General features: G+C 51.1%; 1 protein-coding gene across 1 annotated transcript in view; it reads left to right on the top strand.

Moving 5' to 3' along the window:
- The first annotated feature begins 665 nt into the window (after positions 1-665).
- LOC130017084 (myosin light chain kinase family member 4-like) overlaps positions 666-12,256 on the top strand; it is a 31,299-nt gene continuing 19,708 nt past the window's right edge. The window contains exons 1-4 of the mRNA XM_056107773.1: positions 666-740; positions 5,682-5,787; positions 11,863-11,956; positions 12,044-12,153. Coding sequence (XP_055963748.1) covers positions 5,720-5,787; positions 11,863-11,956; positions 12,044-12,153 — 272 coding nt within the window. The 5' untranslated portion in view covers positions 666-740; positions 5,682-5,719. The remainder of the gene's footprint in view (positions 741-5,681; positions 5,788-11,862; positions 11,957-12,043; positions 12,154-12,256) is intronic.

Below are 12,256 nucleotides of genomic sequence, written 5' to 3'. Positions count from 1 at the left end.
AGCTTGCTTTCCCTCCCCACTTACTGGTTTACAAAGCCCATTCACAGGCCTCCTCTCAATTTTTATTTGATTTATATATGTGAGGCATATCAAGGCAATATAAACAAGGGCCGAGGGTGCCAGTGCCATTATCAGTGTCCTTTCATCTGCCCCCGAAGATGGGCCCTCTTCTCCAAACAGTGCCAGCAGTTTACAGAACTTCTCTTTAAAGAGTGAGTTCATTTGTTTTCAAATACCGCAGCCCGTATGGGGTTTAGTGAATTCAGCCCTAGCCCGCCCTCTAAATGACTATCAATTTGTTTGAATCATGTCACAGAGCGGTTCTGTGCTGGGGATGGTGTGTGTGTGTGTGTGTGTGTGTGTGTGTGTGTGTGTGTGTGTGTGATGCTACAATTCCGCAATTTCTGGAGAGGGTCACTACCACCACCATCACCACCGTCACTGTCACCACCACCACCCATTCACTGGGTGAATGTCATCACTGGAGGGTGGGTTCTGTTGGCATCCGGTGGGCAGAGGCCAGGGACACGGGGCATGTCCCCACAGTGCTCCCGGGTGTCCCTGGAACAAAGCTTCTCCAGGCCCTGTTGGGGTTGGTGATGAGGTTGAGAAACCTTCCTTGACATGTGACCCTCCTGCTCACTCACTTGTGTCCCTGCAGGCCAAGGAGAAGGTGTGGTCACACCCCAGCCTGAAAGAAAGCACATTTGTCAGAGGCAAAAGGACCTCGGCCCTCCCAGGTAAGAGTTTTAGAAGACTAGTTATTTATATGGCTGTAAAAAAAACCTCTCGTGACAATCCTATATTTCTAAAGAGGAAGGCCCTCTGTCCTAAAGCCCCGGTTGGGGATAAGGGCTATTTCACTCCTTTTATGTGAGGGGATTGGGGGGTCAACTCACTAAAGACAGGCAGTCATTGAGGACCTGTTTCCAATCAGTTGGGTTTGCGTCTTCTTTGCTTCTCTGAAGCGTCTCTTGGCAGGTCCAGAGAACTCCGGGTAGAGATGCCCAAATGATACCCGACACGTGTGGTCCACCTCTAAAATATTTTGTGGCTTTTAGAGAGATCTTCCCAGAAGACCCAGCCCTCTTCTGCACAAGAAAAGGTTCATCGACTCAACAAGAAAAATGCCGAGAAGACCAAAGTCTCTCTCACTCCGGGGAGTCTCGGCACAGCGAGCCCACGAGACCGGGGAGGAATCTCTGCTCCCAGGGACGCCACAAAGCCAAGAGAGAGGCTAGAAGGGAGAGACATCTCAGGCCCCGAGAGACTGGGGAGGCAAGACGGGGATGAGAGAAAGACTTCCGGGGCGGACAGTGAGAACTTGGTGTTCCCAGGACAGAAAAACGGGCTTCCCTCTGCTGAAGACACCCGGGGAAGAGAAGCTGAGAAAAACGGAGCAACAGAGGTGGCCAGTGAGCACGAGCCGGATGAGAGCTGGAAGGGAAAGCAGTCCGGCAGCCAGAGTAACGGGGATCAAGTCTATGAAAGGTAGGCCTCTGGCGACGGACACATCCTGCCGGTCTCCTGTTGGTCTCTGATGCTGCAATTTGAGGCCTCGTCAAAGGGACCCCTGGAGCACGTTTCTGAAGCCAGACTGTAGAGGCAGGAGCAATAGGACGGCGGGGGGAGGGCACTTGCCTACCCGCTGACTGGCTTTCGTCCCTGGCACCCCGTCTGGTTCCCTAAGCCTGCCAGGAGCCGTCTCTGAGTGCAGAGCCATGAGTAAGCCCTGAGCACTGCTGGGTGTAGCTCAAAAAAGAACAAGCAAGCAAGATAAAGGCTTGTTTAGAATTCACTTGCTCCAGTTCGTGTGGGTCTTTCTTTCTTTCTTTCTTTCTTTCTTTCTTTCTTTCTTTCTTTCTTTCCTTCCTTCCTTCCTTCCTTCCTTCCTTCCTTCCTTCCTTCCTTCCCTCCCTCCCTCCCTCCCTCCCTCCCTCTTTCTTTCTTTCTTTCTTCTTTCTTTCTTTCTTTCTTTCCTTCCTTCCTTCCTTCCTTCCTTCCTTCCTTCCTTCCTCCCTCCCTCCCTCCCTCCCTCCCTCCCTCCCTCCCTCCCTTTTTCTTTCTTTCTTTCTTTCTTTCTTTCTTTCTTTCTTTCTTTCTTTCTTTCTTTCTTTCTTTCCTTCCTTCCTTCCTTCCCTCCCTCCCTCCCTCCCTCCCTCCCTTTTTCTTTCTTTCCTTCCTTCCTTCCTTCCTTCCTTCCTTCCTTCCTTCCTTCTTCTTCTCCTTCTTTCTTTCTTTCTTTCTTTCTTTCTTTCTTTCTTTCTTTCTTTCTTTCTTTCTTTCTTTCTTACACCCGGTGATGCTCAGGGGTTCCTCCTGGCTCTTCACTCAGGAATCACTCCTGGAGTGCTCAGGGGACCCTATGGGATGCTGGGAATTGAACCCAGGTCGGCTGCGTGCAAGGCAAATGCCCTACCCGCTGCGCTACTGCTCCAGCCCCACGTGTGGATTTTTCTTGGCCACGTTTTCTTGCCATTCTTTTTCCTTCTGACCGGGTCGGTCTCAGACATTTTGTTTTCTAAGTCTACTGCCAGTTGAGAAACACCAGAAGTGATGAGGAGTGCTCACTTCAACCAGTTATATTTAAAGCAGAGGAGATCCATTTTTAAATTTTTAACTTTAAACAAAATGGAGCAGAGTTTCCCCACATTAAGAAGGAAGTAGTGATGTATCTGAGAATAAAAATCTGACTCTTGGAAAGCTTTCAGCCCCGTTCCCAGGAAGATTAGGTATAGATGACTGGAGGACGTTTCCTCCCCTACAAAGTGTAGATTCCAGTAATTAATTAGGTAGCCAACAGTCCCTTCCTTAAGAGGAACGTCCATATCTTTTCCAAAAAGTGTCGGCATATCTGTGGCCCTTTTAAAGGGGATTTCAGATGTCATTCTTATTTTATTCCCCCCCAAAATGTGTTTGAAACTGACTTGTGGAGAACTCCAGTTTCCCAAGTGTTGAGTAGAAACATTGACGATGCTGAAAACACCCATGCTGGCAGAGTTGCAGTCAGTCGGAATCTGATGGAAAATTGAAATTAGCTTTATCCTCTCTTTATTCATTCTGATTCTCCTGCCAAGAGATCATTGCTTTTCAAAGTATTTTTTCATTGACTGATGTTGCTTTCCTAAAGGGAATGTGGTGTGTGTGTGTGTGTGTGTGTGTGTGTGTGTGTGTGGTGGGTGAGGCAGGATCAAATTGATTATGCAGGGGCTGGAGCAATAGCACAGTGAGTAAGGCGTTTGCCTTGCATGCAGCCAACATGGCCGGCACAGGTTCGATTCCCAGCATCCCACATGGTCCCCCGAGCACCACCAGAGCAATTCCTGAGTGCATGAGCCAGGAGTAACCCCTGAGCATCGCCGGGTGTGACCCCCCCAAAAAAGAAAAAAAATTGATTATGCATTTATAGAGTGGTCAGTGGAATAACTTGAAATCCTAAGATTCTCTGGACTGGCCTAGAACAATAGTAGAGCAAGTTGGACCCTTGCCTTGCTACTGGCTGATCCAGGTTTGATCCCTGGCACCCCATGTAGCCCCATGAACTCCACCAGGACTGATCCCTGAGTGCAGAGCTAGGAGTAAGCCCCGAGCATCGCCAGGTATGGCCCCAAAGCCAGAAAAAAAGAATCTCTGAATGCCAGTTGGATTGCTCCGTGCGCTCTTGCATTGTTAACGTCCCTTCAGCAAAACCCCCATCTTTTTTTTTTTATGCTCAGAATGGAGCCATCGAAAAACTTTCTCTTGAACCCCTGAGAGCTGCAGCTGGCTTTTCTCTTCCAGGTGTCTCAGCGGTGTCAAGGCCATTTCCACCCTACAGACCCCAGGAAGCCCTGCCGGAGGACCCTGTTTCCAGCAAACAGAGCCCACAGAACCAGCTGGCCACAGCAAGCGCAGGGGCACGGAGGAGAGAGCCAGCAACGAGGACAGCAGAAGAGCAAGACAGATGCGGCCTCTCAGAGGACCCAGGATCCCTGCCCAGCTCATGAGGGCTTGCAAGACCAGTCTCCGGGGCCCAATGACAAGCCTTCCACACCGCAAGATCTGGGGATGCCACTGGGTAGGAGGCAGCTTTTGTTTCTTGCCTTTTAAAGCTTCTTAACCTTCCCCAGGGATCAGTTCAATGAAAGCCATAGAGGGTTCACCTCTCACGGCCACCCTCACTCAGCCCTGGGCGTATGGAGCACCATCATTTGTTCTTTTCTCTGAAGACTTGAACAACAGGAAGAGATATCTTTGCTGCCTTCTTTCTTGTTCACTGTATTAATGATGTGAGTAGTGGTGTTGCTACCCATTCAGATCCCTGGAGGGTGATGTTTTACCCAATCAGATTCCTGGAGGTTGATGTTCTACCCAATCAGATTCCTGGAGGATGCTGCAGCCACTCAATCAGATTCCTGGAGATGGAGATTATCTGGGTTTAAAAAAAAGATCTCCAAGCCTGCTCGGATCGGGGCTGAGCATCCTCCACCCAGATCCTCCAAATTCTGGTAGGAAGGGGTCACACCCACCAACTGGCCCCCTGGTGCCATGTAATCCCATCAACGGCCAAGATCCAGAGACTATAAAACCCAGCTCCCGGAAGTGCATGGCCGCATTTGCGGCCGCACAACACCCTATCATCTCATTCTTACTTTGGACAAGATGGCAGGCTACCAAATGTAACCTGCCCGCACAGCAGAGTCTGGCAAACTCCCCGTGGCATAACCAATATGCCAATGCCAATAACAATGATGGGTCTCATTCTCCTAACCCTGGAAGAGCTTTTAATATGGCACTTTTAAAAAAACTCTCAGGGCTAGGACGAAGGAGACGTTACTGGGGCCTGCTTGAGGCAATCGACGAACAACAGGATGGTCGTGATCGTGATCGAAAAAAATAATATAAGCTCTTGGTAGAGTCTACCACAAGACAAAAATCTCAAGAAATAAACGCAGAAGAAATGCACATCTTTGTAGATGCTTTGATGAAGAACAAGGGGAGACGGCCAAGTTCCCAGGGGCTGCATTTAAGGGCATTTGTGAAGCAGCTACTGAGTCATCTGGCATTTCAAACTGATCCTGAGGTGGAGTGGAGTTGAAACACTTGGAGTGGAACGTAGAAAGTGGGTGAAATCTGAGAGCTGTGAAGTATGTACGTTAGCAGTTTTACTGGGTGTTTTATTTCCAGCCTGCCAGGGAAAATTCATCTTCATGCCTTAACTGTGTCTTAAAGAAAGCCCCAGATACCTTGGAAAGGAATCTATAATAAATCTATAATAATATCAAACCTTTCCATGACACGAGGAAACTTTTCACTTTTTCCCTCCCTGCTTTCATGAAAATAACGAACTTTTCAGAAAGAGGAACTTGACAAGCGCAGGATCAAATGATTTCTGTTTGAAAGGCGGTGGTCCGAGGCTTGGAAGGCCTGCCTATCCGAGTGTCTGGTGGGTCCTTGGCTCTCTGGGTAGTTCTAAACTGTCCTGGAGAAGGGACAAACCCTGGTCAGCTGGTCCTGTTGGACGTCCCAGATACTAACCTGAAATGAAAATGTATATTCCTGGATCACGAGGGACCAGCAGGCACCCCACAGCGTTTTATTATTTATTATTTAATGACTCCAAAATGTCACTCTGATGTTCAGCATTTGGCTCCATCAAGGGGTCTAGCTGCTTCATTGATGGTTTTCTGTTCCCCTTCCAGATGACACCCTAGCTCCTCCTGCTCCCTTTCCTCACCGGATGGTCACTGCCAAAAAAGCCGCCATCAGCAGTTTTTATGCCGTGGACAGATCGGAAATTCTAGGAGGGTAAGTAATGCTTCATTTTCACAGTCGTTCAACCAAAGAAGAACGCTTTTGAGCAGTCCGGAGGGTTCCGTCAATGTTAGCCGGTCTCCGTCTGAGAACCAGAAGTCTCACCCAGTCGTGATGCAAGGGATGGGAACGCCTTCTGAAAACTGTCCCCGAAGCCAGCAAGGATGATGGGGAGGACGTGAGGCAGCCCCAGACTCCCCCTGTACGATCTCCTTGTTCTCCCCACGTTATGAAGCCGGTCAGTAGAGGAGAGGAGCCCAGGGTGGGTCGGCAGGAAACAGAACACAGCTGTGAATCACTGCCCCCATACCCTGGCGACCAGCTTTGCATCTTTTATTTGCTTTTGAGGTTGTTGCTGGTGTCCCAGGCAGGTCAGCTCTGAACTGGTTCTCCCAAGCCTCTTCTGTTTTCCGCTCTCCTGTTGGTGGGACTTACTTGGAGGGTCTCTGCTGGCATGTTTCTCTCCGAAGCTGTTTGGGGCTATTTCTCCTTTTTTTTTTAAAAAAATTTTTTATTTATTTTTTTTATATTTATTTATTGAATCACCGTGGGAAAGGTTACAAAGCTTTCAGGTTTAGGTCTCAGTCATGCAAATATCAAACACATTTCCCTTTACCAAAACTTATTTTTTACCATGAAGAACCCCAATAAAACCCCACCCCCACCCCTCCCAGTCCTGTGGGGCAGATGAATTCTAGTTAACACTCTATCTGCTTTGATTAGATTCATTGTTTCAATAAAGATTCACCACTATTATTTAGAGTTTACCCCCCTCCCCCAAATCAGACATGTTGAAAAAGCATTGTGAAGTGATTTGCTTTCTACAGCTGGGTTCAAGAATTAAATGTTGGTTTTGGATTTCTGCTATTTTACTTATTGACCCTGGAAGTATTTCTACTGAAAGTCAGATAGTTAAGAAATTGGTTTCTGTGCTCTGGAGTCATGGCCGTGCTGGAGAGCCGCTAGTGGGGGGCAACTGCTGGCCTCGGTAGGGCGTGAAGGGCGGACCGAAACGCCCCCCTTCCCATGAAGTTTTAGTCGCCCCCACACCCCCGGCTCATACCTGCTGTCCACAAGGCTCCCATGCGGCCGCCATCTTTCTTTCCAGAGAGGAGAAGGTGACTGGGGCAACACCCTTTCCCCTCCGGGCAGACATGATGGCCTGGATTAACGCATAGTCCTTTCACTTTTCTGCTCCAAGCTGCTGGGTTCTGCATTAAGTCCTTGTGCTTCTGGGGCTGTGGCCGTGCTGGAGAGCCGCTTGTGGGGGGCAACTGGTGACCTCGGTAGGGCGTGAAGGACGGACTGGAACGCCCCCCTTCCCATGAGGTTTTAGTCACCCCCACACCCCCTGCTCATACCTGCTGTCCACAAGGCTCCCATGTGGCTGCCATCTTTCTTTCCAGAGAGGAGAGGGCGACTGGGGCAACACCCTTTCCCCTCCGGGCAGACATGATGGCCTGGATTAATGCATAGTCCTTTCACTTTTCTGCTCCAAGCTGCTGGGTTCTGCATTAAGTCCTTGTGCTTCTGGGGCTGTGGCCGTGCTGGAGAGCCGCTCATGGGGGGCAACTGGTGACCTCGGTAGGGCGTGAAGGGCGTACCGAAACGCCCCCCTTCCCATGAGGTTTTAGTCGCCCCCCGTCCCCCGGCTCATACCTGCTGTCCACAAGGCTCCCATGCGGCCGCCATCTTTCTTTCCAGAGAGGAGAAGGCGACTGGGGCAACACACCTTTCCCCTCCGGGCAGACATGATGGCCTGGATTAACGCATAGTCCTTTCACTTTTCTGCTCCAAGCTGCTGGGTTCTGCATTAAGTCCTTGTGCTTCTGGGGCTGTGGCCGTGCTGGAGAGCCGCTTGTGGGGGGCAACTGGTGACCTCGGTAGGGCGTGAAGGACGGACTGGAACGCCCCCTTCCCATGAGGTTTTAGTCACCCCCACACCCCCGGCTCATACCTGCTGTCCACAAGGCTCCCATGTGGCTGCCATCTTTCTTTCCAGAGAGGAGAGGGCGACTGGGGCAACACCCTTTCCCCTCCGGGCAGACATGATGGCCTGGATTAATGCATAGTCCTTTCACTTTTCTGCTCCAAGCTGCTGGGTTCTGCATTAAGTCCTTGTGCTTCTGGGGCTGTGGCCGTGCTGGAGAGCCGCTCATGGGGGGCAACTGGTGACCTCGGTAGGGCGTGAAGGGCGTACCGAAACGCCCCCCCTTCCCATGAGGTTTTAGTCGCCCCCCCGTCCCCCGGCTCATACCTGCTGTCCACAAGGCTCCCATGCGGCCGCCATCTTTCTTTCCAGAGAGGAGAAGGTGACTGGGGCAACACCCTTTCCCCTCCGGACAGACCTGATGGCCTGGATTAATGCATAATCCGTTCACTTTTCTGCTCCAAGCTGCTGGGTTCTGCATTAAGTCCTTGTGCTTCTGGGGCTGTGGCCGTGCTGGAGAGCCGCTCGTGGGGGGTAACTGGCGACCTCGGTAGGGTGTGAAGGACGGACCGAAATGCCCCCCTTCCCATGAGGTTTTAGTCGCCCCCACTCCCCCGGCTCATGCCTGCTGTCCACAAGGCTCCCATGTGGCCGCCATCTTTCTTTCCAGAGAGGAGAGGGCGAATGGGGCAACACCCTTTCCCCTCCAGCAGACTTGATGGCCTGGATTAACGCATAGTCCGTTCACTTTTCTGCTCCAAGCTGCTGGGTTCTGCATTAAGTCCTTGTGTTTCTGGGGCTGTGGCCGTGCTCCAAACTTAACTATGATTTTCAGAGAGAAATGTTGGGTGGTTTACTTCCCATGGATCACTTTGTATATAGAGAGACGTCGTGCAGCCGCGTAAGCGGCCGTGCGGTTTTGAGGAAAAGTCCTAGTTCCTGCATACTCGAGCTGTGCTTGTAGAGACTTCTGGTCACCGGGGTTCCATCTGGGGGAGGTGGGATGCAGTACCTACCCCATCTGGGACTTCCCGATGATCTTGGCTCTTTTTGGAACCTGTTTTTTTTTTTTTCCCTTCGGGATCTGTGGATCCCGCCCTCCATGTTGTCCTTCTCTTCGGCTGAATGCTTTAAAGCTCTCCTTTTTTTTTTTTTTTGCTTGTTGGGTTATTCCTGGCGATCACAGTGGTTACTCTTTGCTCTGCACTCAGAATTGCTCCTGGCGGTAGCTCAGAGGACCATATGGGATCCTGGGGATCGAACCCGGGTCGGCCGCATACAAAGCAAACACCCTACCCACTGTGCTATCACTCCGGCCCTTATTTCTCCTTCTTTCACTTCCATCACAACCTCCCCCCATTTCCGAGGTGCTGGCGAAATAGTACAGGGCTTAAGGTGCTTGCCTTGCTCTCAGCTGACCCCGGCTGATGCCCCTGAACGCTGCAAGTACTGATCCCTGAGCGAAGAGCAAGGAGTAAGCCCCGAGAATTGCGACGTGTGACCTCAAGGCCCCAAACAAACAACAACAATAACAACAACAAAATACAAACGACAACCCCCCCCCCCCCCCATCTTGTCATTTAAAGCCTAAGTGATAACGTGGACCTCTGGCAGCATATCTCTGTAAGTTAGGAAGAGGAGAGCAGAAAACTTCCATACACGCAGACCCAGTGTTGCCTGTAAAGCCCCCCTCTTCCTCTTCCCACTCCATATTTCTCTGGTCCTCTGCCCATGGGCTCCCTGGCCCCTTTTCTTCCTCTGTTGGCCAAGTGTCGAGAATTGCCCTTGGCCCCCTGAGGATGGGCTGAGGGAAAAACAGCCCCCTCCAATATGAAACATAACCAGGAGGGTCTTAGAATCTCTCAGTTCAGATCTTCAGAAGATGAGTGCTGAGTCAGCAATCGTCTCTTAAAAGGACCATTGATCAAGAGGTGGCTTTAAAACTACCCCCAGGGCCTGTGTCCCATCCAGCGAGGATGATCAGTGGTTCCTGAAGAGCTTTTCCACCTCTCCAGGCAGAACCGGGTTTCTGGATTGGGCTTTCTGGCATGGGGAAGCACTTCCCTCATGCCAACCAACAGCGGAAGGCAGCACCACAAGTGTCACAGAGGCACCATCCCGGCTGTACTGTGGCCTCCAATGGCAGAGACCATCCCGTGGGGTGGCCTTTCAGTGGGACCCAAGACCAGCAAACGAGCTTTCGCTCTGGACAGACGTTTGCTATAGATTGATGGCCTGTGAATCCTTCAAACTCACCTGGTTGGCAGGCCTCAGGATTTTTCCAGCCTTCATCTCCCACCCAGCTTGCTCTCATGGTTGTCCTTCTCTGGGCACATCTCTTTGATTCCACTGTTCTTCCTGCATTAACATATGCCGCAGAGACCTGGGCCCTACGCAAACAGGATGAGAACGCTATTCGGGTCTCTCAAAGAGGAATCGAAAGAGCTATGCTTGGAATACCACGCTTCACTCAAATGAGAGAAAGAATCCGGAGTTCTGACATGCGTAGACGATCAAGAATCAGGGACGCTGTCTCATTTGCCAAGGCGTCAAAAATCAGATGGGTTGGACACTTAATGAGATTTAGAGACGACTGCTGGACTAGAGCTGTTACCGACTGGATTCCACGGGATGTCAAAAGACCACGTGGCCATCCACCTACCAGATGGTCAGACTTCTTCATCAAGATCATGAACGATCGGTTTGAGGCTCTTCATGTTCCTAGAGTGAACAGACGCCATTGGGCTACACCAGAATGCTACAGGGACAAATGGAGACGTTACTGGTGCCTGCTTGAGCAAATCAACGATTAACAGGAAGTCAAGTGATCGAGTGATCAAGTGATCATCTCCCACCAGTGGCCTCTGAAGTCTAGATTGTCCATAGTCACTGTGGTGAGTTAGCATGAGCCCATCAGCCTGTCGGTCCTCTAAAGACCATGCATGGCTCATTCAAGGTCATTGCTGGGCAATCCCTGGGAGAGACAGCAGACTCAAGAATGGTGTGGCCACGGCGGCTAGACTTTCCGATGGGGGAGCACACTGATGACCAAGGAAAAAAAAACACATCTTCTTAATCAGCAGAGGGAAGTGGGGGAGGGGAACTGTGCTTCCACACACCAGGAGAGAGATAACATTCAGAATCGGGGTCCAAGTTGAAGTCGCCCCCCCAGACAAGACCCCCTCGCTGTGTTCTTCTGTTTGTTTCGCTAAATTGGGGTCAGAGCCAGCATGTCAAACTTCAGAGTGTGGATTTCTGGAGGCGATCAGTGCGCAAGAAGCTGGCTCCCGGGCATGTTGCAGTCGAAATTCAAGCTAAGCTCAGAACTCTCCTCAGGGGGCTACGTAATGGGTATTTTTGGATGCTATGGAATTTAAGTTGGAGCGATTGCACAGTGGATAGGGCGTTTGTCTTGTACGAGGCCGGCGCGGGTTCAATTCCTCTGTCCCTCTTGGAGAGCCTGGCAAGCTACCGAGAGTATCCCACCCACACAGCAGAGCCTGGCAGTCTCCACTTGGGAGTATTAGATATGCCAAAAACAGTAACAACAAGTCTCACAATGGAGACGTTACGGGTGCCCGCTCGAGCAAATTGATGAACAACGGGAGGACAGTGCTACAGTGTTAGGGAATTTAAGCAAGATTTGTCTTAGTCATTTATATGCAGTTTCCAGAAATGCATTGATGTGCTCGAGTCTCAGACATTGCTGTTGGTGTGCCTTTGGTCTGACTGACCACGTGCACAAGTTTTCAGAACATTTCTCTTATTATTTCTGTTAATGGCGGGTCTCGAGTTCTAGGGTGCCTGTGAATCACCCCAGGGACACTGTGAAAACGAAATTCTGGGACCACAGACACTTTGGAGAGTTTAATCCTCATCCCTGCCCCGATAACGCTTAGGCCAGAGACACCTCCACCCCACCCCGTCCCCAAACTCTCACTTGGCCGACAGTGTTCAGAAGTTATTGGCTACGGTAGATGTATCAATGGGTGTGTTGCCCTCCCCCGCCCCCCAAAAAACCTCAGAGGCAGCAGCTGCCCGGGGAGGGCTCTGGGTTGAAGGGTCTTAGGTTGAAGAACCTGGGTGGGGGGTGGGTTTGAAAGGGCGTCCCACCTGCGCCATCTCCTTTTCTTCTGCAGGGGGCGCTTTGGCCAGGTTCACAGGTGCGAAGAGAAAGCCACGGGCCTGAAGCTGGCGGCCAAGATCATCAAGACCAGGACTGCCAAGGAGAAGGTAGGGGCTGTGCAGGAGGGCGTCTCCTGGCTAGGGGTCTGCCCTCACTTCAGGAGCCTCTCCTCCCCTCCCCGTCTCTGGTGGCAGGACGAAGTGAAGAACGAGATCAACATCATGAACCAGCTGGATCACGTGAATCTCATCCAGCTCTACGACGCCTTCGAGTCCAAGAACGACTGCATCCTGGTCATGGAATAGTGAGCATCCCCTCCCGTCCCCTCCCCTGCTCAGCTCCGTCTCCTGGGGGCGGCCCCCCTCCCCATCAGTGTCGGAGAGGAAGTCACTTAGGAGGACCCAACG

Source organism: Sorex fumeus, unplaced genomic scaffold (assembly GCF_029834395.1).
Source record: "Sorex fumeus unplaced genomic scaffold, SorFum_2.1 ptg000175l, whole genome shotgun sequence".
Taxonomy (NCBI): Eukaryota; Metazoa; Chordata; class Mammalia; order Eulipotyphla; family Soricidae; genus Sorex; species Sorex fumeus.
Note: the sequence above shows the minus strand (reverse complement) of the source record. Positions and strands in the feature narration are given on the sequence as shown.